The sequence below is a fragment of the Podarcis tiliguerta genome (assembly GCF_965153285.1).
Source record: "Podarcis tiliguerta genome assembly, chromosome: 12".
Taxonomy (NCBI): Eukaryota; Metazoa; Chordata; class Lepidosauria; order Squamata; family Lacertidae; genus Podarcis; species Podarcis tiliguerta.
In genome coordinates this window covers 55,440,958-55,468,672 of record NC_139545.1, presented here as the reverse complement: position 1 = coordinate 55,468,672, position 27,715 = coordinate 55,440,958, and the positions used below count along the sequence as shown (strand labels likewise).

Genomic DNA, 27,715 nt, shown 5'->3' with positions numbered 1-27,715 from the left:
CATGGTACCTTCATCGAAGGAGACATGATCACATCTATACCTACGCCAAAGATCAAATCCAGCGTGTGGCCTGCTTGATGTGTGGGGCCCGAAACAAACTGGGAGAGCCCTAGTGTCGCCATGGAAGACACCAGGTCCAGAGCCTGTGAGGAGGGAGTGGCATCAGCATGGGTGTTGAAGTCCCCCAATACCAATAGGTTAGGGAGCTCCAAGGCCCAGCCGGCCACCGCCTCCTATAGGCCTGACAGGGTGGCTGCTGGTGCGCTAGGTGGCCGGTACACCAGCCAGACAGCCAAGCTCTCCTCGGAGCCCCACACTAGGCCAACACATTCAATGCCGGGGATCGATGGCGATGGTAGAGCCCTGAAAGGACAATCTTCCCGGATTAATAATGCCACCCCTCCCCCCCGGCCCACAGTCCGCGACTGGTGGAGGACGGAGAAACCTGGGGGCGCCATCTCTCGCAAGGTAACTGTTGCCCCTTCGCGCACCCAGGTCTCCGTCACACAAGCCAGGTCGACCCCCTGCGAGATAAATTTCCATGATTTAAAACTCACCTTCGCTATCTTGGATATGCAAAATAAAACTGGTGGTTTGCTTCAGTTGGAATGTTAAAGGACCCCAATTTCTTCCTCCCACTCTAAGAATTTAAAAAGAAACACAGAACCACCAACTGCTTTGGTGGGGGAAATGCGTTGTACAGGCTAGGTGGAATGATTTGCATATTTCAATATGCCTCCGGGATTAGTTATAACCCCAATTGCATAGGAGGGTTAAAAATCATTGTTGCATATTTCTCTGGGGTGTTCAGGTCTATTAATTCTGCTCTCTGTGTCTCTCCTACTCCTATTTCCTCCCTTTAAATAAACTGTGAGCATCTCCCTCCATTTCTCTCTCTTTCTCTTTCTTAATTTCTTTCTCTCCCTTCCTCTCTCCCTCGGCCCTCCTCAGTTACTTTCTGCTAAGAATCTGGTTTTCAGATATAGAGTGCCTCTGAAGACGGAGGCTCTGTTTAATTTTCTTAGCCAACCGTCACTGGTTGAACTCTCTTCCATCATCAGTGTGCCTTAAATTGCTAAGCATATACAGTGGTACCTCAGGTTACATACGCTTCAGGTTACATACGCTTCAGGTTACAGACTCCACTAACCCAGAAATAGTGCTTCAAGTTAAGAACTTTGCTTCAGGATGAGAACAGAAATTGTGCTCCGGTGGCGCGGCAGCAGCAAGAGACCCCATTAGCTAAAGTGGTGCTTCAGGTTAAGAACAGTTTCCGGTTAAGTACGGACCTCTGGAACGAATTAAGTACTTAACCCAAGGTAAAAAGGTAAAGGTACCGCTGCCCGTACTGGCCAGTCGTGTCCGACTCTAGGGTTGTGCACTCATCTCACTTAAGAGGCCGGGAGCCAGCACTGTCCGCAGACACTTCCGGGTCACGTAGCCAGCGTGACGAAGCTGCTCTGGTGAGCCAGCACCAGCACAGCACACGGAAACGCCGTTTACCTTCCCGCTATAAAGCGGTACCTATTTATCTACTTGCACTTTGAGGTGCTTTCGAACTGCTAGGTGGGCAGGAGCTGGGACCAAAGGACTGGAGCTCACCCCGCCGGGGGATTCGAACCGCCGACCATACGATCGGCAAGTCCTAGGCACTGAGGTTTTACCCACAGCGCCACCCGCGTCCCATAACCTGAGGTACCACTGTACATATTCTCTCTCTCTCTCTCTGTGTGTGTGTGTGTGTGTATGTTTGTGTGTTCACAGTGTACTGCTTTGACAACGTTTGTTGGAAAGCAGTTTATAAATCCATAAATAAATAAAAAAACGCCAGCCCAAAAAGACCCAGAGGTTTGGCTCACTGCACATACCCTGGAAATTATCCACCGGTTATCATTTCTGCTTGGAGAGAAGGTTTTGGCCACAGTGGGTAAATCCTGTTGAACTCTGTGGGACTCGCTTCTAAGGAAACAGGCATTGAAAGAGGCGGTAGAAAAGAGCGGAACCTGAGCAAATAAGTGCTTGACGCTGCCTAGCAACTTTCCATTCCTCGCCTTGCTTGTCCCCTGCAAGATTAAGCATCTGCACTAAGGAGAGCAACAAAGAGAAAGATGCTCTCCCAGGCCCCCAGCCAATTTTTATTCTTGCCCCACACGCCTCCCAAACACACAAGCAGCCCACTCCTCCTGCTGCCCGGCCTGTTTCTGAAGGGGTTTGATAGTTGGATGTGGGTCTGTGCCGCAGCAACGCAGTCTGGCTTTCAAGTCCCCCTCTTGCTGGTTTCTGTGTCCATCGGCACAAGATCTGCCAGGTTTCTTTTTTTTTTATATAACATTTTTATTAAGGTTATTACATATGAAGAAAAAACAACAGAAAAATACAAAAATACAAAATGACAAAAACAGCAACACAAAAGAGAAAAAAGGAAGAACATATAAAAACAATTCCATTTTCATAATATTCCTTGCATTTACTTATTTCCCAGACTTCCTCACACCTCCCCACACTGTATTCCAGTTCATATATTTAATCAGCAAATCCCTTCCCTCTATCTTAACTAATCTTTATCTTAATCTTAATATCTTAATATATCTTGATCTCCTTAATATCTTAATAAATTAAGCTTTTTAATTTTACACCTTTTAACCTTTGATTTTTCTATACTCCTTCACCACTTTTTTGCTAATAACCTTTTACGTTCAATCCGATGTCATTCTAACATTCATTAATCTTATAATATTTCTGTAAATAGTCTTTAAATTTCTTCCAATCTTCTTCCACCGTCTCTTCCCCCCCTCTCTTCTCTCCCAGGTTTCAGGGCTCCCTCCTTTTCCGCTTCTCTGTGCCACCACCTCCTCCCAACTCAGAGGCAGAAAACTGCCTGTCCCTAAGGCTCTGAGCTCCTGTTGCAGACAGAGCTGAGCTCAGTGGCAAGATCTCTCCCAGCTCCCCAAATCCAGGGTTGCTGCATCCAGCCTCATCTCTGTCTCCTGGTCCCACTCTGCATCAGGACTGTTCTTTGTGTCAGGAGCTCGTCCTACACTCAAGTCGGACCCTGGTAGAGACACATGCCCGACTGGCATGTTCTCTCCCTCCTGGTCGTTCATTCGGGAGCTTCAAAGAAGAAGAGGAGTTTGAATTTGATATCCTGCTTTATCACTACCCTAAGGAGTCTCAAAGCGGCTAACATTCTCCTTTCCCTTCCTCCCCCACAACAACCACTCTGTGAGGTGAGAGGGGCTGAGAGACTTCAGAGAAGCGTGACCGGCCCAAGGTCACCCAGCAGAGCGGAGACGCGAACCCAGTTCACCAGATTACGAGTCCACCGCTCTGAACCACTACACCACACTGGCTCTCAGCTTTCTTCAGCCCGAACATCACAGCGACCGATGCCAACAAACATTGGCACACTTAGAGATCCGCAGAGTCTTCGCAGTTTGCGTAACAGACCTCAGCAACTCAGCATTTTGGCTAATCTACTTTATTTACATACAAACACACACGGAGCACTGCAACATGGCTCCCTCTCTAGCATCAGACAGCAAAGAGAGAAAGAACAAAGGACAACAGTCCCACTTCACGGAACACAGTAACACAAACATCCTGTCTCCGACACTTCCCACTCCGTGGAGTCAAAACATACACCATCATGTGATAGACGACAATCCCACGACTGCAACCATGGAGCAGGAATTCTAACACTTTGACCCAGCTTCCCTCTGCCCACTTAACCCTGTTGCCCCTTCAGCTTCTGACACCACCTCTTCCCAGTCTGCTCCCTCACTAAGTTATTTATAAGACTGCAAGTGAAGATCTCATACTGTATCATTGTTTTCTCTGTGTGACATTTATTCTGTCCACGATGTTTCTTCCTGTCCTTGTCTGTCAGACTTATTCCCTGCTGTTGCTACACACCGTCACGCTCCCTCTGCCCATCGTCACCCCACCACCAACCCTCTGCTTCTGAGCTTTCTTCCCTTGGGGATTCCACGCCTCTACAGCCAGCCAGTCCAGGACACCCCATGCAAATACCGTATTTTTCGTTTTATAAGATGCACTTTTCCCCCTTCAAAAATTAAGGGGAAACGTGTGTGCGTCTTATGGAGCGAATGCAGGCTCCTTGGCTTCAGCGATAGCAATACGAAGCCTCCGAAGCGCAGAGGGAGAGCTCCCCCCATGCTCCGGAGGCTTCGCGTTGCTTACGCTGAAGCCCCCGGAGCGCAGCTGCGCTCCGGGGGCTTCAGGCAGCTATCTGCAAGCCTTCGGAGCACAGCAGGAGTTCCCGCTGCACTCCGAAGGCTTGTGGATAGCCGCCTGAAGCCTGGAGAGCGAGAGGGGTCAGTGCACACCGATCCCTCTTGCTCTCCAGGCTTCGCTGGAGAGGCGCTGCACAGTTTTCCCTCTCTGCGCAGCGCCCCTTCAGTGAAGCGGGAGGAGAAATGGAAGGGGCTCCGTTTCTCCTGCCACTTCGCTGAAGGGGCGCTGCGCAGAGAAGGGGAGATTTTTTTCCCTGTTTTCCCCCTCCTATGGTCCGGTGCGTCCTATAGAGCGAAAAATACGATACCTGCTTGGGCCCGAACAATCCTTGTTTTCAGCCTGCTGCGTCCTATAGAGCGAAAAATACGGTACCTGCTTGGGCCCGAACAATCCTTGCTTTCAGCCTGCTGCTCCTTAGTCAAGCACCAGGCAAAGCTTCTCCTTCCTAGGAGCCCATTGCCATTCTCTCACCCTCAAAACTTCCCCTGCCAGGCAGAACAAGCCGCTCTTTGCTGGACACCAAGCGAGTGGCCTTTGTCGGAGGCTGATGGGTAGCCGTGTGCGACATCAGACTGAAGCTTCCCTCTTTTCTTCTTTCCCCTTTCCAGGGAGCTCAAGTTGCGGAATTACACTCCGGAAGACGAAGAACTCAAGGGGCGGGTGGTGCCCAAAGCGAAGCCTGCCTCAGGTGAGTGGGCATCCAGAACCTCTTCTGAAATGGACCACAGCATCTTCCTTGCGACAGCGACCAATCAGGTGCCTTTTGCGAAGCTCAAAAAGAGGGGCAGACACACTCGTTCTCCTGAGAGTCAGTGCAGTGTAGCAGTTGTCGAGTGTTGAGCTAGGACCTGGGAGACCAGAGTTCAAACCCCACTGGCTTTGGGCCAGTCCCAGTCTCGTAGCTGACCTCACAGGGTCTTTCTGAGGATAAGATGAGGAGGGGGCAAGCCCTGCACACCGCGTTGAGCTTCTTGGAGGAAAAAGGTGGGATATAAGCACGATAAGTGAAAATAAAAGAGAACACACATAGAAGAATTGCTCCTTGTCTCTCAAATAGCAGTTGTTTCAAGGCAGCAAAAGACACTCCTGTTTGGTTCTCAAGGCAGATAGCAAAGAAACTCCTACGTACCGTTTTTTTCGCTCCATGAGGCGCACCTAGTTTTTAGAGGGGGAAATCAAGAAAAAAAATCTTATTCCCCCCCCCAGCCCCAAAGAGCAGCGAACTTTCTTCATGCAGCCTGTCCGCTTCTCCCAGAGGTTCTAGGGCTGCCAGGGCTGCCCAGCCCCAAAGTGCAAAGAAGCCAAGACAGCAAGCAGGATCTATCCCGTTCGCTGTCTTGTCTTCTGCCATAGCCGCGCACAGCCTCTGCCGGCCGGAGGGGCTGCACGCAGCTATGGCAATACCCCCACCTCCCGCAAAAGCCCACAGGAGCCGCACACCCTTTAAGGAGTGTGTGGCTCCTGCGGGCTTTTCTATGAGGAGGGAGAAGGTACTGACTGGCCATGTCAGTCCTTTCTCCCTCTTGGGGAAAAGCCCCCAAGAGCCGCGCGGAGCTTGTGTGTGGCTCTTGGGGGCTTTTCCTGCCTGCCTCCCCCCTGCATTCGCTCCATAAGACACACACACATTTCCCCTTACTTTTTAGGAGGGAAAAAGTGCGTCTTATGGAGCAAAAAATACGGTAGTTCTCCGAACAGATCCAAGGAAGTCCTTTAGACCGAGTTTAGCTAAGCTATGAAATTTGCTGTTGCAGGAAGCAATGAAGACCACCAACCTAGATGTCTTTAAAAGAGCGTTGGGCAAATTCATGGCGGAGGAGAGGGCTATTGATGGCGATTCTCTGCCTCCACTGTCAGAGGCATGGATGCTTCTGTATATCACTTGCCATTGGCAAACATCCAGAAGGCTCTGTTTACATTCTTTGCCATTGATTAGACTTCTTACTCAGGAATTTGGCTGACCCTCTCCAAAAGAAGGACTGCAGAGTTGCTTCTAACCTGACCTTGGGGAGGAAGAAGACTGTATGAACCAGAACAGATAAACTTGCAGGAGTGATCAAAGCACTTCATTGAGGGCCGTGCCAGACTATTTGAGGATTGGTCCTTCCTTTTCTGAACACGGGAATTAAGGGTACACCTGTGTCTCACCCACGAACTGGCTTTTTGTATTTTCCCCCCAAGGCGTTTTGGGAATTGTAGTACCACTGGAGAACTAGGGTCCTCTGGCAGAAATCTTAGTGTCTTAGAGACTTGGAAGGGGCCACAAGGGTCATCTAGTCTGACCCCCCATTGTGGGGCTCGAACCTACGACCCCGAGATTAAGAGTCCTGTGCTCTGCTGACTAAGCTACTTGAGTCTTGCCGTGGCAGCTTAAGTTTGTGGACTCGGTTCATCTGATCGGGGAGGGATTCCCGTTGAGGTTCTTAATAACTAGGCCAGCGTTAGCCAACCTAGTGCCCTCTCCAGGTGTTTCGGACTACAACTCCCATTGGCCGTAAAGGTAAAGGGACCCCTGACCATTAGGTCCAGTCGTGGCCGACTCTGGGGTTGCGGAGCTTATCTCGCTTTATTGGCCGAGGGAGCCGGCGTACAGCTTCCGGGTCATGTGGCCAGCATGACTAAGCCGCTTCTGGCGAACCAGAGCAGTGCACGGAAACGCCGTTTACCTTCCCACCGGAGCAGTACCTATTTATCTACTTGCACTTTGATGTGCTTTTGAACTGCTAGGTTGGCAGGAGCAGGGACCGAGCAACGGGAGCTCACCCCGTCGTGGGGATTCAAACCGCCGACCTTCTGATCGGCAAGTCCTAGGCTCTGTGGTTTAACCCACAGCGCCACCCATTGGCCCTGCTGATGTCCAAAACATCTGGAGAGGGCACCAGATTGGGCAAGGCTTGTGGCCTTGTCCTTGTGCAGACCAGCATGCATGATGTTCATCGCATGCTTCCACCAGGGACTCCCAGAGAGCTTCTCTCCCTCTGTGACCTTCAGTGGACCTTACCTGTCCCTGCACGCCCCCTCTGACCCTCCTTCCCACCTGTGCTAAAATCGCCGCAACATCTTTCTGTCTCCTTCTGCCCCCTAGTGGAAGACAAGGTGAAAGAGCAGCTGGAGGCTGCGAAGCCCGAGCCCATCATCGAAGAAGTGGTAAGTCTGAATCCTTTGGTGCTTCCCGCTTCAAAAGAAACTGTTTTTAAAAACCCCGCCTGTTTTGTTACAAAGCTGATTAGTAGTGGCTCTTAACGAGGGATTCTTTTGTGTTTCTCCCCTTCCCACTTTCCCAGGACTTGGCAAATCTTGCGCCCAGGAAACCTGACTGGTGAGTAAGAAGCTCTGAATGGGGTTTGCGAGGCGACCGCACAAATTATTTGGGGATAAAATGTCTGCAAGGTTGCTTAGATTTTATATTATTAGTAGTACAGTGGTACCTCGGCTTACAGGCACTTCAGGTTACAGACTCTGCTAACCCAGAAATAGTACCTCGGGTTAAGAACTTTGCTTAAGGATGAGAACAGAAATCGCGCCCATTAGCTAAAGTGGTACTTCAGGTTAAGAACAGTTTCAGGTTAAGAACGGACCTCCAGAACGAATTAAGTTCTTAACCCGAGGTACCACTGTATTAATATTAGCATACTGCCCTTCATCTATAGATCTCAGGGCCGCTCACAACATAAAAATGCAATATTAAAAACACCAAATGCAGATTAAAAATAAGAGTAAAAACAAACCAATAATATCCTCCTCCACAACATAATTAAAGGGGGATTGGATTAGAAACCTACCCCAAGTGCCACTGGAAAATTCAGAACAGATAGAGAAAGTACTTCTTCACACAGTGCTTTGGGGGTTTGTGCCATTTTAATAGAAGCATGTGATTGTAGAGTTGGAAGGGGACCCCAAGGGTCATCTAGTCCAGCCCCCCAGGAAGCACAATTAAAGAATCTCTGGCAGATAGCTATCAAACCTCTGTTTGGAAACCTTCAAATGAAGGAGGGCCCAGCACCTTCTGAGGGAGTCTGTTCCACTTTTGAGTCCTCTTTCTGTCAGAAAGTTCTTCCTGATGATTAGTTGGAGTCACGTTTGAATCCATGCTTCCGGTCCTCGCCTCCAGAGCTCGCTCCATCTTCCATGACAGCCCCTCAGATATTTGAAGGTGGCTAAACATATTCACCTCCTCATAAGCCTTGGTTTCCAGGCCCCTGATCATCTACACTGGCTCCCAGTACATTTCCGAGCACAATTCGAAGTGTTGGTGTTGACCTTTAAAGCCCCAAACGGCCTCGGTCCAGTATATCTGAAGGAGTGTCCCCACCCCCATCGTTCTGCCTGGACACTAAGGTCCAGAGCTGAGGGCCTTCTGGCGGTTCCCTCCCTGCGAGAAGCCAAGCTACAGGGAACCAGGCAGAGGGCCTTCTCGGTAGTGGCTCCCGCCCTGTGGAACGCCCTCCCACCAGATGTCAAAGAGAAAAATAACTACCAAACTATTAGAAGACATCTGAAGGCAGCCCTGTTTAGGGAAGCTTTTAATGTTTAATAGGTTATTGTATTTTAATATTTTGTCGGAAGCTGCTCGGTGGGGTATAAATAATAAATAATAATTATTATTATTATCTTGGTCACCCTCCTCTGCGCACGTTCCAACTTGTCAGCATCCTTCTTAAATTGTGGTACCCAGAAGTGGACCCAGTTCCTGGTGTGGTTTGACCATGGTGGAACAGAGTGGTACTATAACTCTGGAATTCCATGTTTCTGTACATAATAGCTCTGGGTGTTCATTTATTTTGCACCCGGATTTTGTAATGCAGTCCTCTGCCCTGGGCACTTTTGTTAATCAATGTGCCATAAATCAGAATGTTTTCTCAAGGGACTGGCAATTCAGCCCAACCGTTTCCTTCTCCTTTCTACTGAAGGGGTTTTCCGCTCTGCACAGCCTAGCCCAGAAGGAGCCCTAGTCCTCTTCTAATTTCCTCGCAGGTACTGCTGCCGCGTTGCCAAAGGAACTTGCAATCCTGAGGCCGGATAGGTGCCCTTCAGGGCCTTGGCCTCCCTGTCTCCTCCTTGGGCCTGGGCTCATTTTGTTTCCATTTCCCTCACTCCTCAGGGACTTGAAGCGGGACGTGGCTAAGAAACTGGAGAAGCTGGAGAAGCGAACCCAGAGGGCCATAGCCGAGCTAATAAGTGAGTGAGCGTCTGCGGGGAAATGTGTGAAGCAGTGCTGGAGGCGTCCATTGCAGTGCTGAGCATCCCACAGGTCCCTTTGCCAGTAGTTTTGGCTCTCGCTCAGCCCTCTGCGCCTCCCCTTGGTATCCTGGTGTCCCTGCCCCATTCCATAGGAAGCCGCCTTATACCTGACGGCTGGTCCATCTAGCCCAGTTTGGTCTACACTGGCTGGCAGCTGCTCTCCAGGATTTCAGGCAAGTGGTTTCTTCCAGCCCTACCTGGAGATGCCAGCAGGGGTTGATTCTGGGACCTCCTCCTTACAAGACACATGGTCTCCCTCTTGAGTTGCAGCCCTTCCCCAGGGGAACTTAGCTCAGCTTGAATTCCTAATGTGGATTCTTGGCAGGCCAAGAGGCAGGTTGGCAAAGAAGCCAGAATGCCTCCTCCTGCTGCTGCAACAAGCTCCCCATGTGTCACAGGACCAGGAGAGGCGTGAAGCGAGAGGAGCAAAGGCAGGCACACTGGCATAGTCTGAGATTGCTTGGGGGAAACCCTGGAGAGGAAGAGACTTAGGCAGCTGTGTGAAGGCAGGGACCTTTAGTTTCTGCAACTGCCTCACAGGGGCAAGACCTCCTGAGAAAGGCTGCTGTGCTCATTAGGCCTGGCACTCCTGTATTTCTAAGAAAGTTAACGTCACCGGTCCTGAAAGACCTACATTGGCTCCCAGTACGTTTCCGAGCACAATTCAAAGTGTTGGTGTTGACCTTTAAAGCCCTAAACGGCTTCAAAGGCCCAGTAGACCTGAAGGAGCGTCTCCACCCCCATTGTTCTGCCCGGACGCTGAGGTCCAGCTCCATGGGCCTTCTGGTGGTTCCCTCCCTGTGAGAAGCCAAGCTACAGGGAACCAGGCAGAGGGCCTTCTCGGTAGTGGCACCCGCCCTGTGGAATGCCCTCCCATCAGATGTCAAAGAGATAAACAACTACCTGACATTTAGAAGACATCTGAAAGCAGCCCTGTTCAGGGAAGTTTTTAATGTGTGACATTTTGATGTATTTTTAAACTTTGTTGGAAGCCGCCCAGAGTGGCTGGCGAAACCCAGCCAGATGGGCGGGGTACAAATAATAAATTATTATTATTATTATTATTATTATTATTATTATTATTATTATTATTATTACTACTACTACTACTACTACTACTACGTGGTGTGGTTTACTGTGGGCTCGCTTCAGACAGGCAACAGTTGCTGAGTGGTGTTTCTGTTTCCCTCGCAGGAGAGAGGCTAAGAGGCCAAGAGGAAGATCTGGCGTCAGCGGTTGACTCAGCAAAGCAGGAGGGAAGCGATTCGGACTGAGGCGGCCCGTCCGGCAGGCTCTCCTTTGCCCTGGGTGGCCCTTGTGCGAAGAAGCTTCTCTGACTCTGTGCTGGATGCAGGGCTGTGGAACGAGGGGACGAAAGACGCTTGACACAAATCGGCAGAATGCAAGGGCATGCCTGGTGTTTACGTCTTCTCCAGGCAGGCTTTTGCTTGGGGGCATTGCTGGCAAGCAAACGAGTGGGGCAGAGGACTTTTCTCATGCAGGGGAGAACCAGGAAGGTGGCCAAAAAGCCTACAGAAGTGGGTCACAATCGTTTACAGAACTGTGTCCCTGTGGATACCTGCAGTACAACAGACGTATCTGAAGAGGACCCAGGGAAAACCTCACCCATCCCCCCAAAAAACATCATAACATGAAATGCTGCATTTTAAATGAAATAGGAAATTCTCCCTCTTGGGTTTTCATAATGCAAAAGCACACAGGTATTTAGAGAGTCCTCTGTCTCTTGCAGGCCAATTCCAGCATGCTTGGCAGACTTCCTTGAAGTGCCCTTAGAAAGTCACGTTGGGCAAGAGGCTGACTTGAATGTGGCTTATCCACATATCAAAGGGAGTTGGATTCTGCCAACAGGCTCGCCTCTGGCAACTACTGAGGGGCCTGTAGTTAGATTTAGCACAGATTTCCCATGTGTTTCAATGGATGCTTCAAAATCCCCAGCCCAGCAGCTGTGAAGTGTGGCGCTGCAGGAGACGCCCAGAAATGCAGCAGAAAGCTCTTTGCAAAGTTTCCATAGGAAGTCCCCGGCGCATTTGCCAATAATCTTCTCTCGAAGGCAGTTCCCTACCAGTAATGCCACGCCTCGACCTTGCGAAAGAACATAGCTGTCAACTTTTCCCTTTTCTTTCGAGGAATCCTATTTGGAATAAGGGAAATTCCTTTAAAAAATGGGAAACGTTGACAGCTATGCGAAAGAAAGACGAGACCCTCGTGCTCTTGGCTGACACAGGACCCCCTCCTTCCTCCAGTCCTGTGCGTGCCGCAGCCTAAGCGAAGACCCTTGCAGTTTGTGGCACGAGATTTCGGGTGGAGAATTTGAGGCTTGGCAAAAGAGCAAGATCGCTTTGAACATCCAACCCAGGAGTCTGCCCTTGCGAGAATTATTGGCTGTGATCGGGGAGTGTGTCGGGTTTTTTTCAGGGGGAACCAGGCCCTAAGGCACTGGGCTGCCTCTCAGTTACAGACCCACAGTTCTGTAAGTGGTTGTGGTTGGAAAGGCCCTGTCCTTCTGTACCCCAGATCTCTAACCCCTATAGATAAGTTCTTCTTGCTGCTATCCACTTGCAAAACATCAGCTGAGTGGCAGTCCCACTTTAGCATAAGTCTGCAAAGCCACGGACTAACCAGTTCTGAGCACATCCGACGCGGGGCAGGCAAGCGGGCGTCTCCTGGAAGAGTTTTGTGGCCAGGCCACTTCTTTGTGGGTTGCTAAAATAACAACCTCTCTTGCATTGCAGCCTGGGATGTTAATATTTCATTTTGACATGTTTTCAGATCTGCCTGTCAGCTCCCAACTTTGAAAAGTCAGTGCCACTCCTTGTGGCCATCTTCGTGTTCTTTAATCGATTCGCCTTCAGTCGTGCAGAGGTTTTTTTAAAAAATAATAAAGTGTTCTAAAGATCATCCACAGTGCCTTGTATTTTCTTTTTTTTATATATAATATTTTTATTAAGATTTTCCATAACTTTCAAAAAAAAAAAGAAAAATACAAAAAAGAATAAAGAAAAACAGTTAAAAACAATTCAATTTTCATAACATATCTTGCATTTGCTTGTTTCCCGGACCTCCCCATACCTCCCCTCTTTGTATTCCAATTCAATTTATTTATTCAGCAAATCCTTTCCCTCTTTACTTTATCCTTATCTTGATCTTAATATATTATACCTTTAAATTTTCACCTGTTAACATTCCGTTTTTGCATATTCCTTCGTACCGTTGTTACTAAAAACCCCTTAACCTCAATCCAACACCATTCTAACATCCATTAATTTTATAATGTTTCTGTAAATAGTCTTTAAATTTCTTCCAATCTTCCTCCACCAACTCTTCTCCCTGGTCTCGGATTCTGCCGGTCATTTCCGCCAATTCCATATAGTCCATTACCTTCATCTGCCATTCTTCCAGAGTGGGTAGTTCTTGTGTCTTCCAATACTTTGCAATGAGTATTCTTGCTGCTGTTGTAGCGTACATAAAGAAAATACAGTGCCTTGTATTTTCTTTGATGTTCCTGGGTGATTAAATTAAAAACCCAACTGGGAGATGCACCATCTGACACAGTATTTCATGCGTGGAATTTTTCTGGAGAGGAGAATAGCTCTGGGAATAGCTGGATTAGGCCTCCCAGTCCATTGAGCCACAAGATATCAGGCAGACATTCTGTCTGGCAGGTGAAGGTGTGGTTGAGACAAGACTCCCATCTGCCTCTCAGGTCAAGTCGTTTTATTAAGTAAGGTCAATGACCAGTATCAAGACGAAAACACCAATTGTTGTTGTTGTTTAGTCGTTTAGTCGTGTCTGCCTCTTCGTGACCCCCTGGACCAGAGCATGCCAGGCACTCCTGTCTTCCACTGCCTCCCGCAGTTTGGTCAAACTCAGGCTGGTAGCTTCGAGAACACTGTCCAACCATCGTGTCCTCTGTCGTCCCCTTCTCCTTGTGCCCTCCATCTTTCTCAGCATCAGGCTCTTTTCCAGGGAGTCTTCTCTTCTCATGAGGTGGCCAGAGTATTGGAGCCTCAGCTTCAGGATCTGTCCTTCCAGTGAGCACTCAGGGCTGATTTCCTTCAGAATGGAGAGGTTTGATCTTCTTGCAGTCCATGGGACTCTCAAGAGTCTCCTCCAGCACCATGATTCAAAAGCATCCATTCTTCGGCGATCAGCCTGCTTTATGCTCCAGCTCTCACTGATTACAAAATTTTAAAGCCCAGGACAAGATAAAATGATATAACATTGCATATACATAAAAACCCCCACAGTTCTAGGGGGTCATTTAACTGTCCAGAAACCCTTCTGACCTAGAAGTTTCCCATCGGCCGATATATATACTACTAATTCTGGGAGCTAATCGTTGCATGTTGTATTTTGATTGCTGCTGTACAAAATTTGGCCACCTTGTACAGTGGAACCTTGGTTCCCAAACTTAATCCATTCCGGGAGTGTGTTCGATTCCCAAAACAGTTCGGGAGCCAAGGCATGGCTTCTGATTGGCTGCAGCAGCTTCCTGAAGCCAATTGGAAGCCGGGCCGGGCGTTTGGCGTCCAAATCACGTTCGAAAACCAGAACAATTACTTCTGGTTTTCGTTCATTCGTGAGCCAGAACGTTCGGCTCCCAAGGCGTTCGGGAGCCGAGGTTCCACTGTATATTATAACAGGATCTCTACCGAGCAACAAAGTGGCAAGAAACCAATTGCAGCATCCAGTATATTTCTGGAGTAGTGACAGAATAAGGCCAAGCACCGAAGAAGAACTTGTTGTTTGGCCAACACCTCTCCAAATATTTTCCCCAGCCTAACCTACTTTGCAGGGGACGCGGGTGGCACTGTGGGTTAAACCACAGAGCCTAGGACCTGCTGATCAGAAGGTCGGCAGTTCGAATCCCTGCAACGGGGTGAGCTCCTGTTGTTCAGTCCCTGCTCCTGCCAACCTAGCAGTTCAAAAGCACGTCAAAGTGCAAGTAGGTAAATAGGTACCGCTCCGGCGGGAAGGTAAACAGCATTTCCGTGCACTGCTCTGGTTCGCCAGAAGCAGCTTAGTCATGCTGGCCACATGACCTGGAAGCTGTACGCTGGCTCCCTCGGCCAATAAAGCGAGATGAGCGCTGCAACCCCAGAGTCGGCCACGACTGGACCTAATGGTCCTTTACCTGAACCTACTTTGCAGGGAGGAAAAAGTTGGCAGAGGGAAAGCCATGTAGTTTCTTGGGGGGAAGTTTGGGTGTAACCGCAACTAAACTGAACAAAGGCTTGAGCAAAACACACAGGTTGCAAAATGGGCTGGGCCAGGAAGTGGCTGCTGTTAGCTGGTGAGGCAACCTGGTTGGGTAAACTCCGGGAAATGTAGATTTGGACAGGTTGCATGCAAAGCCCGTTTCCTGCTCGTCTCCCCGAAGAAGGAATTTCCTGCGGGAAGTCCAGAGCGGTGCCTTAAAAAGCGCTCAGGACCTGCCTTGTTCTCAGAAGACAAGACGCTCAGCCACCGAAGCACACATCCCAGGAATGATGCGAGGTCCGTGGCTGCTTTTCCTGATTGTCGGCGTCACCCTGGTGGTGGCTGCCATCTCTGAGGCTGAAGTGCCGGCCCCAGAAGGAGGACCAACTTCGGAAGATGCACCTGAGAAAGAAGAAGCCCACCTTGAGCGCCAACAGGTAAGTCTTGGCGATGTATCTGAAGGAGAGACTTCAGGGTTAAGATCTCGGCTATCGGAGATGATGGACTATGCAGAGCTTGATAGACTGATGGGAAGGATCCGAAATCGACGAGACCAGAGATTTATAGAAGATTGGGAAAAGTTTACAGAGTATATGCCCAAACTAAGTGAAAATCAAATAACGCTTGTAAGCCTTAATGAAGCTCTGTAATAAGAAACGTTAGAATGTGAGTAAAATAAGATGGAATTTATAAAAATAATAGAAGTAAGGTTTTAGAAATGTGTAAGAAATTAAGAAGGGAAGGAGTATCAGTCAAGTTGAGGGAAGTCAAGAAAGAGAATGGATATAAAAAAAGATGTATGAATTGTATAAATTTTATATTTGGAAAAATTGAATAAAAATTATTTATATATATATAAAAAAGATCTCGGCTATCGGTGGTTGCTAGCCATGACGGCTCGGCTCTGCCTCCACAATCGGAAGCAAAACGTTTCTGAATCCCAGTTGCTGGAGACCGAAGGAGGGTTGAGGGATCTTCTGTTCGGATCCTGGTTTTTGGTTTCCCACAGGCATCTGGGTGGCCATTGTGAGAACAGGATGCTGGACTAGATGGGCCATTGGACTGATCCAGCAGCCTCTTACCTTTTTACCTCCACCCCCATCATTCTGCCCGGACGCTGAAGTCCAGCGCCGAGGGCCTTCTGGCGGTTCCCTCCCTGCGAGAAGCCAAGTTACAGGGAACCAGGCAGAGGGCCTTCTCGGTGGTGGCGCCTGCCCTGTGGAACACCCTCCCACCAGATGTCAAAGAGAAGAACAACTACCTGACATTTAGAAGACATCTGAAGGCAGCCCTGCTAGGGAAGATTTTAATGTGTGATAAGGTAAAGGTAAAGGTACCCCTGCCTGTACGGGCCAGTCGTGTCCATCTCACTTAAGAGGCCGGGGGCCAGTGCTGTCCGGAGACACTTCCGGGTCACGTGGCCAGCGTGATGAAGCTACTCTGGCGAGCCAGCACCAGCGCAGCACACAGAAACGCCGTTTACCTTCCCGCTATAAAGCGGTACCTATTTATCTACTTGCACTTAGGGGTGCTTTCGAACTGCTAGGTGGGCAGGAGCTGGGACCGAAAGACGGGAGCTCACCCCGCCACGGGGATTCGAACCGCCGACCATGCGATCGGCAAACCCTAGGCACTGAGGTTTTACCCACAGCGCCACCCGCGTCCCAGCTTTAATGTGTGATATTTTGATGTATTTTTAATCTTTGTTGGAAGCCGCCCAGAGTGGCTGGGGAAACCCAGCCAGATGGGCGGGGTACAAATAATAAATTATTATTATTATTATTATTATTATTATTATTATTATTACGATCTCTCCAAGGGAGATGGCGGCATCTTGGACCACTCAGAGTTCGGCGCGACATGTAGCAATATTTTTACCGATCGGGCTTTGCTGTTCAACACAGCAAAAGGCTGAAAAAAGAACAATTAGAGCAGATGGCGGACATCTTTCAATGATGAAAATCTGTGGGTTGGTTTGCAAAGTGCCATTGTGGTCCAGGAATAGGGTTCTGTTATTTGTGGCATTTTGGTTGTGGGCGTGGTACAGCGAGGGGGGGGGGATGTTTTTGATCCCCTGCTAAATTTGCCCGTCTGCCCTCTGACAAAGAAATGACCAGCCCGTAATTTTAATAGTAGGTTTATTATAGCTGTGAGAGACAGAGAATAACAACAGGAAAACCCCCCAGAAACCCAGAAGACGAAAGGCAGAGTTTGATGTGCATTATAATGAGTGGAATAAGTATTTGATCCCTTTGCAAAAGATGACTTAGTACTTGGTGGCAAAACCCTTGTTGGCAATTACAGAGGTCCAATATTTCTTGTAGGTGGCCACCAGGTTTTCACACATCTCAGGAGGTTTTTGTCCCCCTCCATGTTTGACGGTGGGATGGTGTTCTTGGGATCATAGGCAGCATTCCTCCTCCTCCAAACACGGCGAGTTGAGTTGGTATATAAATTTTCCCTTGGCTTTTCATAGAATCATAGAGTTGGAAGAGACCCCAAGGGCCATCGAGTCCAACCCCCTGCCAAGCAGGAAACACCATCAGAGCACTCCTGTCATATGGTTGTCAAGCCTCTGCTTAAAGACCTCCAAAGAAGGAGACTCCACCACACTCCTTGGCAGCAAATTCCACTGTCAAACAGCTCTTACTGTCAGGAAGTTCTTCCTAATGTTTAGGTGGAATCTTCTTTCTTGTAGTTTGGATCCATTGCTCCGTGTCCGCTTCTCTGGAGCAGCAGAAAACAACCTTTCTCCCTCCTCTATGTGACATCCCTTTATATATTTGAACATGGCTATCATATCACCCCTTAACCTCCTCTTCTCCAGGCTAAACATGCCTAGCTGGCCCAAGTAGGACCAGCATGGATAGCTGGCTCTGGTGAATATCTGATGTTTCCTCCCTTTATGGTCTTGATTTATGGGCTACTACTAAAATGAGGCTGCATTTTAAGCTGTATTTTAGTTAACTGTTTCTTTTTCCTTTCTTTCTATTACGTTTTATTGTACTTTATATTCAGTGTTAGCTGCCCTGAGCCCCGCCCTGGCCAGGGATGGTGGGGTATAAATAAAAATTTATTACAGTCATACCTCGGGTTGTGAACGTGATCTGTGCGGGAGGCACGTTCACGACCCGTAGTGCCACGTCTGCGCACGTGCGTGTTGCCATTTTGTGTTTCTGCACATGCGCAAGCGCCGAAACCCGGAAGTAACCCGTTCTGGTACTTCCGGGTTTGGCATGGTCTGTAACCCAAAAATGCTCAAGCTGCAGCGCTCGCAACCCGAGGTATGGCTGTATTATTATTTACAGTGGTGCCCCGCAAGACGAATGCCTCGCAAGACGGAAAACCCGCTAGACGAAAGGGTTTTCCGTTTTTCAATGCGTTTCGCGGGACGAATTTCTCTATGGGCTTGCTTCGCAAGACGAAAATGTCTTGTGATTCTTGAGGTTTTTTTCCGCTCCCCACCCCCTTTTTCTAAGGCACTAAGCTGCTAATAGCCTTTTAGCAGCTAATCCGCTAATCCCTTAAGCCGCTAATCCCTTAAGCCTTTAATAGCCGCTAATAGCTGCCGCTAATAGCTGCTAATAGCCGCTAAACCGCTAATAGTGCTAATCCGCTAATCTGCTAATAGGGTTGCTTCGCAAGACGAAAAAACCGCTAGACGAAGAGACTCGCGGAACGGATTAATTTCGTCTTGCGAGGCACCACTGTATTATGATTATTAAATTCACTGTACGGAATTCTGATTCCAACTATGAGTTTCCTGGGAGAACCTGGCGGAGGGAACCCATTCTGCCTCTTACCTTCCCTCTTAATTCTTGGCATCTTTTGTCTATCAGGGTGCACGGGTCGCGAAAGCCTGGTGGAAAAAGTGGATACGGGAAAGTAGGAAGGAAGAGCCGCCGACCCCAAGGCCTGGGGTGTTTGGCCCGCTCAGCAATGTGACAAACAGCGCGCATTACAATACAACCGCAACACCTGGGAACGGAAGTCAGCCCGTCCTCACGCTCTCCACCTCCCCCCAGTGACTGTTTCCAGCGGACCCTTAGCTCTGCAGCACCCTAAGCTTTTTCACGCCCACACTGGATCCGCATGCCTGCATTTCTGTAACTTGCTCCTGGTAGTTAAGGCTATGTTGACTAAGGCTACGTGTTACACACACACACACACACACACACACACACACAGTGTTGGAGGCAGATTGCTTCTGAACATCAGTTTCTGAGAATCGCAAACGAGGAGAGTCGCTGTCACGCTCAGATGCTGCTGGAGAACTTCCCAAAATGAGCACCAGAGTGGCCACAGTGGGAGAAGGATGCTAGACCAGACAGGCCTTTTTAGATGCTTAGATCCCTTTCCTGACTTCAGGAAGGGCAGTGAAGGAATATTCTCTCTTTCTAGATTATCTCACAGTCAGTGATAACCATCTTCGGGAGATTGCGGACTCTCCTTCCTTGGAGGTTTCTAAGGTTTCTTGGATGCCTGTCTTATCATGGATGCTTTTGCTGAGATTCCTGCATTGAAGGGGGGTTGGACTAGATGACCCTCTGGGTCCCTTTCCAACTCTACAATTCTGTGTTTCATTGTCTTGTTATATGGAGCTTCTGATTTTATAGCAATAAACACTATTACTGGCAAGGCATTACTTGTGTGTTACCTTGTGTCAATGCACGGTACTAGATCCACTAATCTGGATCAGGAGCTGGCAGAAAGGTGGGGTGTGTGTGTGTGTATTGTTGTTGTTGTTGGTTTGTCGTTTAGTCGTGTCCGACTCTTCGTGACCCCCTGGACCAGAGCACGCCAGGCACTTCTGTCTTCCACTGCCTCCCGCAGTTTGGTCAGATTCATGTTTGTAGCTTCGAGGACACTGTCCAGCCATCTCGTCCTCTGTTGTCCTCTTCTCCTTGTGCCCTCCATCTTTCCCAACATCAGGGTCTTTTCCAGGGAGTCTTCTCTTCTCATGAGGTGGCCAGAGTATTGGAGCCTCAGCTTCAGGATCTGTCCTTCCAGTGAGCACTCAGGGCTGATTTCCTTCAGAATGGAGAGGTTTGATCTTCTTGCAGTCCATGGGACTCTCAAGAGTCTCCTCCAGCACCAGAATTCAAAAGCATCCATTCTTTGGCGATCAGCCTTCTTTATGGTCCAGCTCTCACTTCCATCCATCACTACTGGGGAAACCATAGCTTTAACTATACGGTCCTTTGCCGGCAAGGTGGTGTCTCTGCTTTATAAGCTGTTGTCTAGGTTTTTCATTGAGATTACACACACACACACACACACACACACACACACACAAAAATCCCTTTGCCCTTGCTACACTCTCAACCTGGGTAAATCCTCCCCCTCATTGCCCTAATTAGAAAAGATTTTTTTTGCTAATTGCACGTATAATGGAACAACTCGCTTGGCCCGATTCCCTCTGTGTCATGAAGCGATGACCAGTGAGTGGTGAAAGCTGTCTCTTCTGCATTGCTGAACTGCAGAATTAAATCGCGACGCCCAGGGTGGAGGTGGGGCGTGCCGCTTGTCACGGGATGTTAAAATGCATGCGCCACTGATCAATATGAAGACGAACTCCCACGCCATGATAAAACACTGTTAACAGAAGGATTGATACAATTCCATAGGCTGGGGTCTCCAAGCCCTGCTTCTAGCGTATCCAGAAGCAGAGAGACAGGCAGACACAGAAGCTGCACAGTTGAGGGAGGAGCTACCCAGCTACGAGATAGTAGCTAAGCAACCAGAAGGGAGGGAGCAGCTGGGCAAGACATCAGTTGAGAGTAGGGGGGAAGCCCCTTCCTCCCCACGAACTCGGAGGTTCGAGCATGTCAGAGAACAAAGCAGCCATAGCCCTCGAAAACCCTTAAAGGTAAAGGGACCCCTGACCATTAGGTCCAGTTGTGGCCGACTCTGGGGTTGCGGTGCTCATCTCACTTTATTGACCTAGGGAGTCGGTGTACAGCTTCTGGGTCATGTGGCCAGCATGACTAAGCCGCTTCTAGCGAACCAGGAGCAGTGCACGGAAACGCCGTTTACCCTCCCGCCAGAGCGGTACCTATTTATCTACTTGCACTCTGACGTGCTTTTGAACTGCTAGGTTGGCAGGAGCAGGGACCGAGCAACAGGAGCTCACCCCATCGCGGGGATTCGAACCACCGACCTTCTGATCGCCAAGCCCTAGGCTCTGTGGTTTAACCCATAGCGCCACCTGCATCCCTTGAAAACCCTTACTCAATCCTATTTTCTCACTGTACGTGAAGAGCCCTCCTCGCACCTTACCTAGAGTTGTTTCAGCTACTCGGTTCCTGCTAAGCTGTTTCTCACCAGTTTTGTGGCAGTCCACATTCTTGTGGCACTGGCCTTCCAGATAATGACCCCAACAGAAATCCCACATCAGTAGGAAGGCTGAACCAACTTGGCATCTTTGGGAATCCAGGGATTTGCTGGTTGCCCTGCCCAAGTGTTGTTGTCGTTGTCTTTTGCCTAGTTCTTTTAAGGATCCAAAGGCAGTCAGCACTCTTACGGGCAAGGGTTTATTAATACACAAAAGTAACAAGGCACACGTACGTCTGAACGAAACCTAAGCAGACACAGAACGAAAGTACCTAGGCAAAAACGAACGAAAAATGTGGAATAGCGTCGCTCGTGCTCCTTCTGTTGCTGATGGGGGAAACAGCTGGCGGGTACTGGCGGCGGGCAAGTCCCCTCGTAGCCGAAGCTCGAAGATGCTTAACTCAATCCTGGGTGGGTTTGACGCTGGGCTCCCTCACCGCCCGTCCGTGTAGAAAGCATTGAACTTTGTGGACCGATGGTCTGGTTCCGCGGGAGGCAGCATCTGTGCAAAGTCTGCTTGGCAAGTTTTAAAAGGAAGCGTCATGGCGAACCTCTCTAATAGATGGAGAGGGAACGTTCTGGCGTTGCTGCGCCTTTGCGCCCAGATTGGCCGCTCTCGTTCGCATTTCCTGGACCAGTTTGTGTGCGTCTTAGGAGGCTAGTTTGGGGGAGAGGAGAGAGGCTACAAATGATGCCTTGCTAGCTGCCATGATGGCTGCAAGTGCCTCTTGGCGGATGAAGGCGATGGGGGTGGATCAAACTGGTCCTGCACCCGGACTTCCACCGGACGTCCCAGCGCCCTTTGACGCATCTGGCCACGTAGCACATGCCGTGGATCACCTTCGCTTCCTGCAGCGGAAAGATCCGTGGGAGGCGGTGAGAACGCGAAGAGGCAGCCAGCAGCAGCTGGAACAGGCGTAGGGAAACTCGGCCCTCCAGCTTTTTGGGGGACTACAACTCCCATCATCCCTAGCTAACAGGGATGATGGGAGTTGTAGTCCCAAAAAAAGCTGGTTTGCCTATTGCTGAGCTAAAACTTGATATGCACGGAAGGGGAAGGACCCACTGAGGAGGAATGGCTTAGGAAACTGATGGGCTATGCTGAAATGGTGGGATGGACTGGAAAAACGAAGGGGACGTAATGACAAAGTGTTTAAGGGAGAATGGAGACCACGGGTGGATTATCTATCAAATTATCATTCATACATGAAGTCGCTGGCAGGAGATAATAATAATAATAATAATAATAATAATAATAATAATAATAATAATAATTTATTACTTATATCCCGCCCAGCTGGCTGGGTTTCCGCAGCCACTCTGGGTGGGTCCCAACAGAATATTAAAAATACAATAAAACATCAAACATAAAAAAGTTCCCAAAACAGAGCTGCCTTCAGATGTCTTCTAAAAGCCAGATAGTGGTTTATTTCCTTGACATCTGATGGGAGGGTGTTCCTCAGGGCGGGAGCCACTACCGAGAAGGCCCTCTGCCCGCTTATATTGAAATATAAGCAGTAGATTATCGAAAGAGTTAATGACAGCGGTGTTTAGAAAAATAAAATGTGTTGTAAAACAGCAAAAAGGAGTAAAAAAAAAAAAACATTAGGAAAGGAGGGGTGGGAAGTCAATAACACACACAAACACAACACACACACACACACACACACACACACACACACACACAGAGAGAGAGAGAGAGTTTGGAATATTTTTGGAGATTTAATAAAAATATGGAGAAAAAGAGAATGGGAAGAGGCCAGGTGGTCAGTCAAGGGGTGGGCCCCAATGAAGGTCAGGTTCGAGGAGGGCCATTTGTCCTCTGTTAGTGGCCCCCGGATGTGGTTCTCTGGTTGCAGTGGCAGAACTGAGAAGCCGAGTCTAGCCTTGCTTTCGGTTTCCCGCAATGCGCCACACTGATGCTAAGTCACGGGCATTGTGGGAAATCATTAGAATGGCTTACCTGCCTGCTCAGGATGCCAAGCCAGAGGTGGAGGGGGGAAGGAAGGGGTCCCAGGGCAGGTGTTGGTGTCCTGGCAAGTGCCTTAGGATGCTGAGTACTAGTGTAGGACTCCTCCCTTCCCTCAAGACAGACGGATGGCAACAAGACTACTGCATGCGCTGTACTTGGGGCTGCCCCGTGCTTGGTTCGGAAGCTGCCTCTAGTACAGAGTGCAACAGCTAAATGGGTGCTCAGTGAGGCCCTGGCAGGACACAAACATCTCACCAAGGTGAAACAGCGGCCCAGGCTGACTATGAGCTAGAAAGTCAGGTCCAAGTTTCTATTTCGAACAACTTGGTGCCCCAGAGAGCCTGCTCATCTGCTCTGTGCCCTCACCTGTGCCTCCTGCTTGGCTGCATCCTTGGGGCCTCCATCGCCTGCCCCTCTTGAATTTGTGTCTTCTGGTGGGGTGGCAGCCCCTCTCAGCACCAAGCCCACCACTAACGCCAACAGCCAGACGCACTGCATCACCCTCGAGGCGCCGTGCGACTCTTCGTGTCCGGATTTGGGAGGAGAAAAGCTCCTGTTGGTGGGGGAGGAATTGCAGGGAGAGAATGGAAATCAGGGGCAGGGGTTTAAGGACCAAGGAAGTTCCCCAAAACATCACCTTTGCCTAGGGGAGCTGGAAAGGGGAACAAAGGCAGCAACTAAGTTGGGAAGGAATACAGAAAGCCCACAACCTATAAAGCCTTAAACGGCTCAGGATCCCAACACCTCAAGGATACCTCTCCCCATATGAACCTACCTGGACCCAGAGATCATCTTCTCAGGCCCTCCTTCGTGTGCCTCCTCCTCGAGAAGTCCGGAAGGTGGCAACAAGAAAACAGGGCCTTTTCTGCAGTGGCTCCTCATCTGTGGAATGCTCTCCCCAGGGAAGTTCGCCTGGTGGCTTCATTATACATCTTTAGGCACCAAGCAAAAACCTTCCTTTTTAACCAGGCCTTTGGTTGATCCAGTTTAACATCCTATGCCTTTTTAAAATATGTTTTTTTTTGGAGGGGGGCCGGGGGCTATTTGGTGGTTGTTTTTATTCTTGTTAGGTATTTTGTGGTTTTATATCTTGATTTTATTCTGTGAATTGCCTTGAGACCCCCGGGTATAGTGTGGTCTATAAATTCAGTAACAACAACAACAATTTGCTGGTGTTGTTTTTACTTTTTTAAAAAACGGCTCCGTTTTTGGTCTTCTTGACTTCAGGTTTTTTTGGGGGGAAATGAACCTTTGTGTAAGTTGCGGGCTTACTGTATGACAAAAGTAATACAGTGGTACCTCGCAAGACGAATGCCTCGTAAGATGAAAAACTCGCAAGACGAAAGAGTTGTTCGTTTTTTGAATTGCTTCGCAAGACGAATTTCCCTATGGGCTTGCTTCGCAAGACGGAAACGTCTTGCGCCTTTTTCTATTTATTTAAAAAATAATTCTTACTAATTTACAACAAAACAAAGCATACATTGTTTTCACATCCAAATTTTCCCAAGTCTTTCTTTTCTAGACTTCCTTCAGCTTTTCCGTAAATCTTTCGTAGTCATTATTAATTTACGCATTTCCTTTGTTCATATTGTCATTATTTGAATCATTTTCCTCTATTCCCTTTTCACAATACCTCTCACATTTTCACAGTGCTCTTTTAAAACCCTCTAGCGTTATTTGACCCTCACTTATACTCTCCAGATATTCAACAAATTTTCCCCAGTCCTCTGTGAACTTTTGTTCTCTTAAGTATCTAATCTTCCCAGTCATCTTATCCAACTCGGCATAGTCTAACAACTTCAATCTCCAGTCTTCCGTTGTCGGTATTTCCTGTTGTTTCCATTTCTGAGCCAGCAACACCCTTGCAGCTGTCACTACATATTGGAAAAACTTACTATCCTTTCTCTTAATCTCCTTTCCTAAAATACCTAATACCTTGCGCCTTTTTCTAAAAACCGTCAATGCATTCCTATGGGAAACCGTCAATGCACAGTGGTGCTTCGCAAGACGAAAAAATTCACAAGACGAAAAAACTCGCAGAACGAATTAATTTCGTCTTGCGAGGCACCACTGTATGGGATGATTTAGTATTGGCAGTTGTATTAATCTGAGCAGTAGGACCAGTTATCTGTACCCTTGAGAGCATCTTCCAATGGTCAGTTTCCGTCCAAAGACCATTACAGGTTCTATGCTGTGCTGATGCCTGATTATCGTCTCCCAAAGCAACTGCAGTGGTACCTCGGGTTACATACGCTTCAGGTTACAGACTCCGCTAACCCAGAAATAGTACCTCGGGTTAAGAACTTTGCTTCAGGATGAGAACAGAAATCGTGCGGCAGCAGCGGGAGGCCCCATTAGCTAAAATGCTGCTTCAGGTTAAGAACAGTTTCAGGTTAAGAACGGACCTCCGGAACGAATTAAGTACGTAACTCGAGGTACCACTGTACTCTGTTCCGAACTTAAAAATGGAAAGCGTAATGCTGGTGGTCAACAGAAGAGGTTTAAAGATTCTCTCAAGGCAAATTTTAAAAGATGTAGTATACACACTGACAACATTAACATTAGGAACAACCTAAACATTAGGAAGAACTTCCTGACAGTAAGAGCTGTTTGACAGTGGAATTTGCTGCCAAGGAGTGTGGTGGAGTCTCCTTCTTTGGAGGTCTTTAAGCAGAGGCTTGACAACCATATGTCAGGAGTGCTCTGATGGTGTTTCCTGCTTGGCAGGGGGTTGGACTCGATGGCCCTTGTGGTCTCTTCCAACTCTATGATTCTATGATTCTATGAACTGGGAAACACTGGCCTGTGAGCGCTCCAATTGGAGAACAGCCTTCACCAAAGGCGTCATGGGATTTGAAGACACTCAAACTCAGGATGCAAGGGAGAAACGTGCTAAGAGGAAGACACACTTGGCAAACCCTCACCGTGATCAACTCCTGCCCGGAAACCAATATCCCCACTGTGGAAGGACGTGTGGGTCCAGAATTGGCCTCCACAGTCACTTATGGACTCACTGTTAAGACCATGTTTATGGAAGACAATCTTACTCGGCTACGAGGGATCGCCGAAGAAAGAAGACAAGCCAGGAGGAAAGGATTCCCTTGTGGTCCTTTCCAACTCTAAAATTCTATGATTCTGGGAGAGGGGGGTCACAGCATCAAGCCAAGCTTGGCCCTGGGACCTTTCTGTATGGGGATCCTCCACCCTATAAACTTAAATAGGTCCATTTGGCTCCTGAGGCCATTTGGCCAAGCCACACTAACTTGCCCTGTCCCTGATGCCACGTGTGGGGCAGGGAAGATCACAGCTGGGCCCATGGGACTCACCCGGTACTCCGGCAGACGCAAACGTCAGCTGATCTGCAGCGCAGGGAGACGCAGGTGACCTGGCGGCATTGTGATGTCAGGTGATTGGCAGGTGTGTGGCCCCGCCCATCTGGGGGGGGGGAGGCGGGGAGATAATAATCCAGCCCACCAAACGGGTTCAGTCCCGCATCTCTGGTGCAAAACTGAAAGGATTAAGAACGGGAAAGATTAGATGGCTGAATAAGCTGAAGGATTTGGGCAAATGTCCCTTTTGTGGCGACTGGCATTAATTACCGAAGATCAAACTCCGGTGGCAATTCCGTCGATCGATATGTCATTTATTTATTTAGTCCTAAAAAAATTACACACCACGTGATTGTAATTACTAAAAAAAAAATTAAAATCCAAAGTGGCTTATGAAAAGAACGGAACTACACAATTTCCGATAAGAACAGTGAAAAGCAGCTGGTTAAAATCTTTGGGAAATGATTAAAATAAACAATAAGCTAAATATTCCAGGACATCACCTTGCCAACAAAGGTCCGTATAGTTCGAGCTCTGGTTTTCCCAGTAGTGATGTATGGAAGTGAGAGCTGGACCATAAAGAAGGCTGATCGCCAAAGAATGGATGCTTTTGAATCATGGTGCTGGAGGAGACTCTTGAGAGTCCCATGGACTGCAAGAAGATCCAACCTCTCCATTCTGAAGGAAATCAGCCCTGAGTGCTCACTGGAAGGACAGATCCTGAAGCTGAGGCTCCAGTACTTTGGCCACCTCATGAGAAGAGAAGACTCCCTGGAAAAGACCCTGATGTTGGGAAAGATGGAGGGCACAAGGAGAAGGGGACGACAGAGGACGAGATGGTTAGACAATGTTCTCGAAGCTACCAGCATGAGTTTGACCAAACTGCGGGAGGCAGTGGAAGACAGGAGTGCCTGGCGTGCTCTGGTCCAGGGGGTCACGAAGAGGCGGACACAACTAAACGACTAAACAACACAAACATTCCAGATATCTGGGTTAGGCCTGCCCAGACAAAAAAAATGTTTTAAAGAGGCGCTGAAAAGAATCTAGTGAAGGTGCCACACTGATGTCAATCAGCAGGGTGTGCCAATGTCTGGGTGCGGCCACACTAAGGTAAATATTGATTCTTTACAAATGCAGAATGAATATTATGCGGCACCCGGGACAATGTGAATTCCGCAGTGCCAGGAATCCTGGAGGAAGTTCCCAGGTGAATGAATCATGGAGTGATAACAACTCCCCAGGTGAAAAGGAAATCATTGCAGACCCGGAAGGCTCTGCCACACACGGAGAAAGGCCCGGGATCAGGTCCGTGGGCCTGATCCTGCAGGCTCCTCTTATGTCAGCCTGTCTTTTGGGTAACCCAGCACTG

The 27,715-nt window shown here is 48.7% G+C and overlaps 1 protein-coding gene and 3 long non-coding RNA genes across 5 annotated transcripts in view; 2 read left to right on the top strand and 2 right to left on the bottom strand.

The window, feature by feature from the left end:
• LOC310661175 overlaps positions 1-10,678 on the bottom strand; it is a 35,197-nt gene extending 24,519 nt beyond the window's left edge. The window contains exon 1 of the long non-coding RNA XR_014503812.1: positions 10,213-10,678. This is a non-coding gene — a long non-coding RNA (uncharacterized lncRNA). The remainder of the gene's footprint in view (positions 1-10,212) is intronic.
• CCDC12 (coiled-coil domain containing 12) overlaps positions 1-12,409 on the top strand; it is a 38,408-nt gene extending 25,999 nt beyond the window's left edge. The window contains exons 3-7 of the mRNA XM_083406825.1: positions 4,863-4,942; positions 7,337-7,398; positions 7,536-7,570; positions 9,353-9,429; positions 10,687-12,409. Of these exons, the coding sequence (XP_083262951.1) occupies positions 4,863-4,942; positions 7,337-7,398; positions 7,536-7,570; positions 9,353-9,429; positions 10,687-10,766 (334 nt within the window). The 3' untranslated portion in view covers positions 10,767-12,409. The remainder of the gene's footprint in view (positions 1-4,862; positions 4,943-7,336; positions 7,399-7,535; positions 7,571-9,352; positions 9,430-10,686) is intronic.
• A 591-nt stretch (positions 12,410-13,000) lies between these two features.
• The window catches only part of LOC310661088, a 32,663-nt gene continuing 17,948 nt past the window's right edge, over positions 13,001-27,715 (top strand). Inside the window, exons 1-2 of one of the 2 annotated variants that reach the window (XR_014503691.1) lie at positions 13,001-15,149; positions 18,552-19,354. This is a non-coding gene — a long non-coding RNA (uncharacterized lncRNA). Of the gene's footprint in view, positions 15,150-18,551; positions 19,561-27,715 lie in introns of those variants that run through there. The other variant, XR_014503690.1, reaches the window with a different exon arrangement.
• LOC310660693 lies at positions 21,227-24,302 on the bottom strand. The gene is made up of 2 exons (XR_014503608.1): positions 23,384-24,302; positions 21,227-21,894 (listed from the first exon to the last, which is right to left on the bottom strand). It is a non-coding gene; the product is annotated as an uncharacterized lncRNA (long non-coding RNA).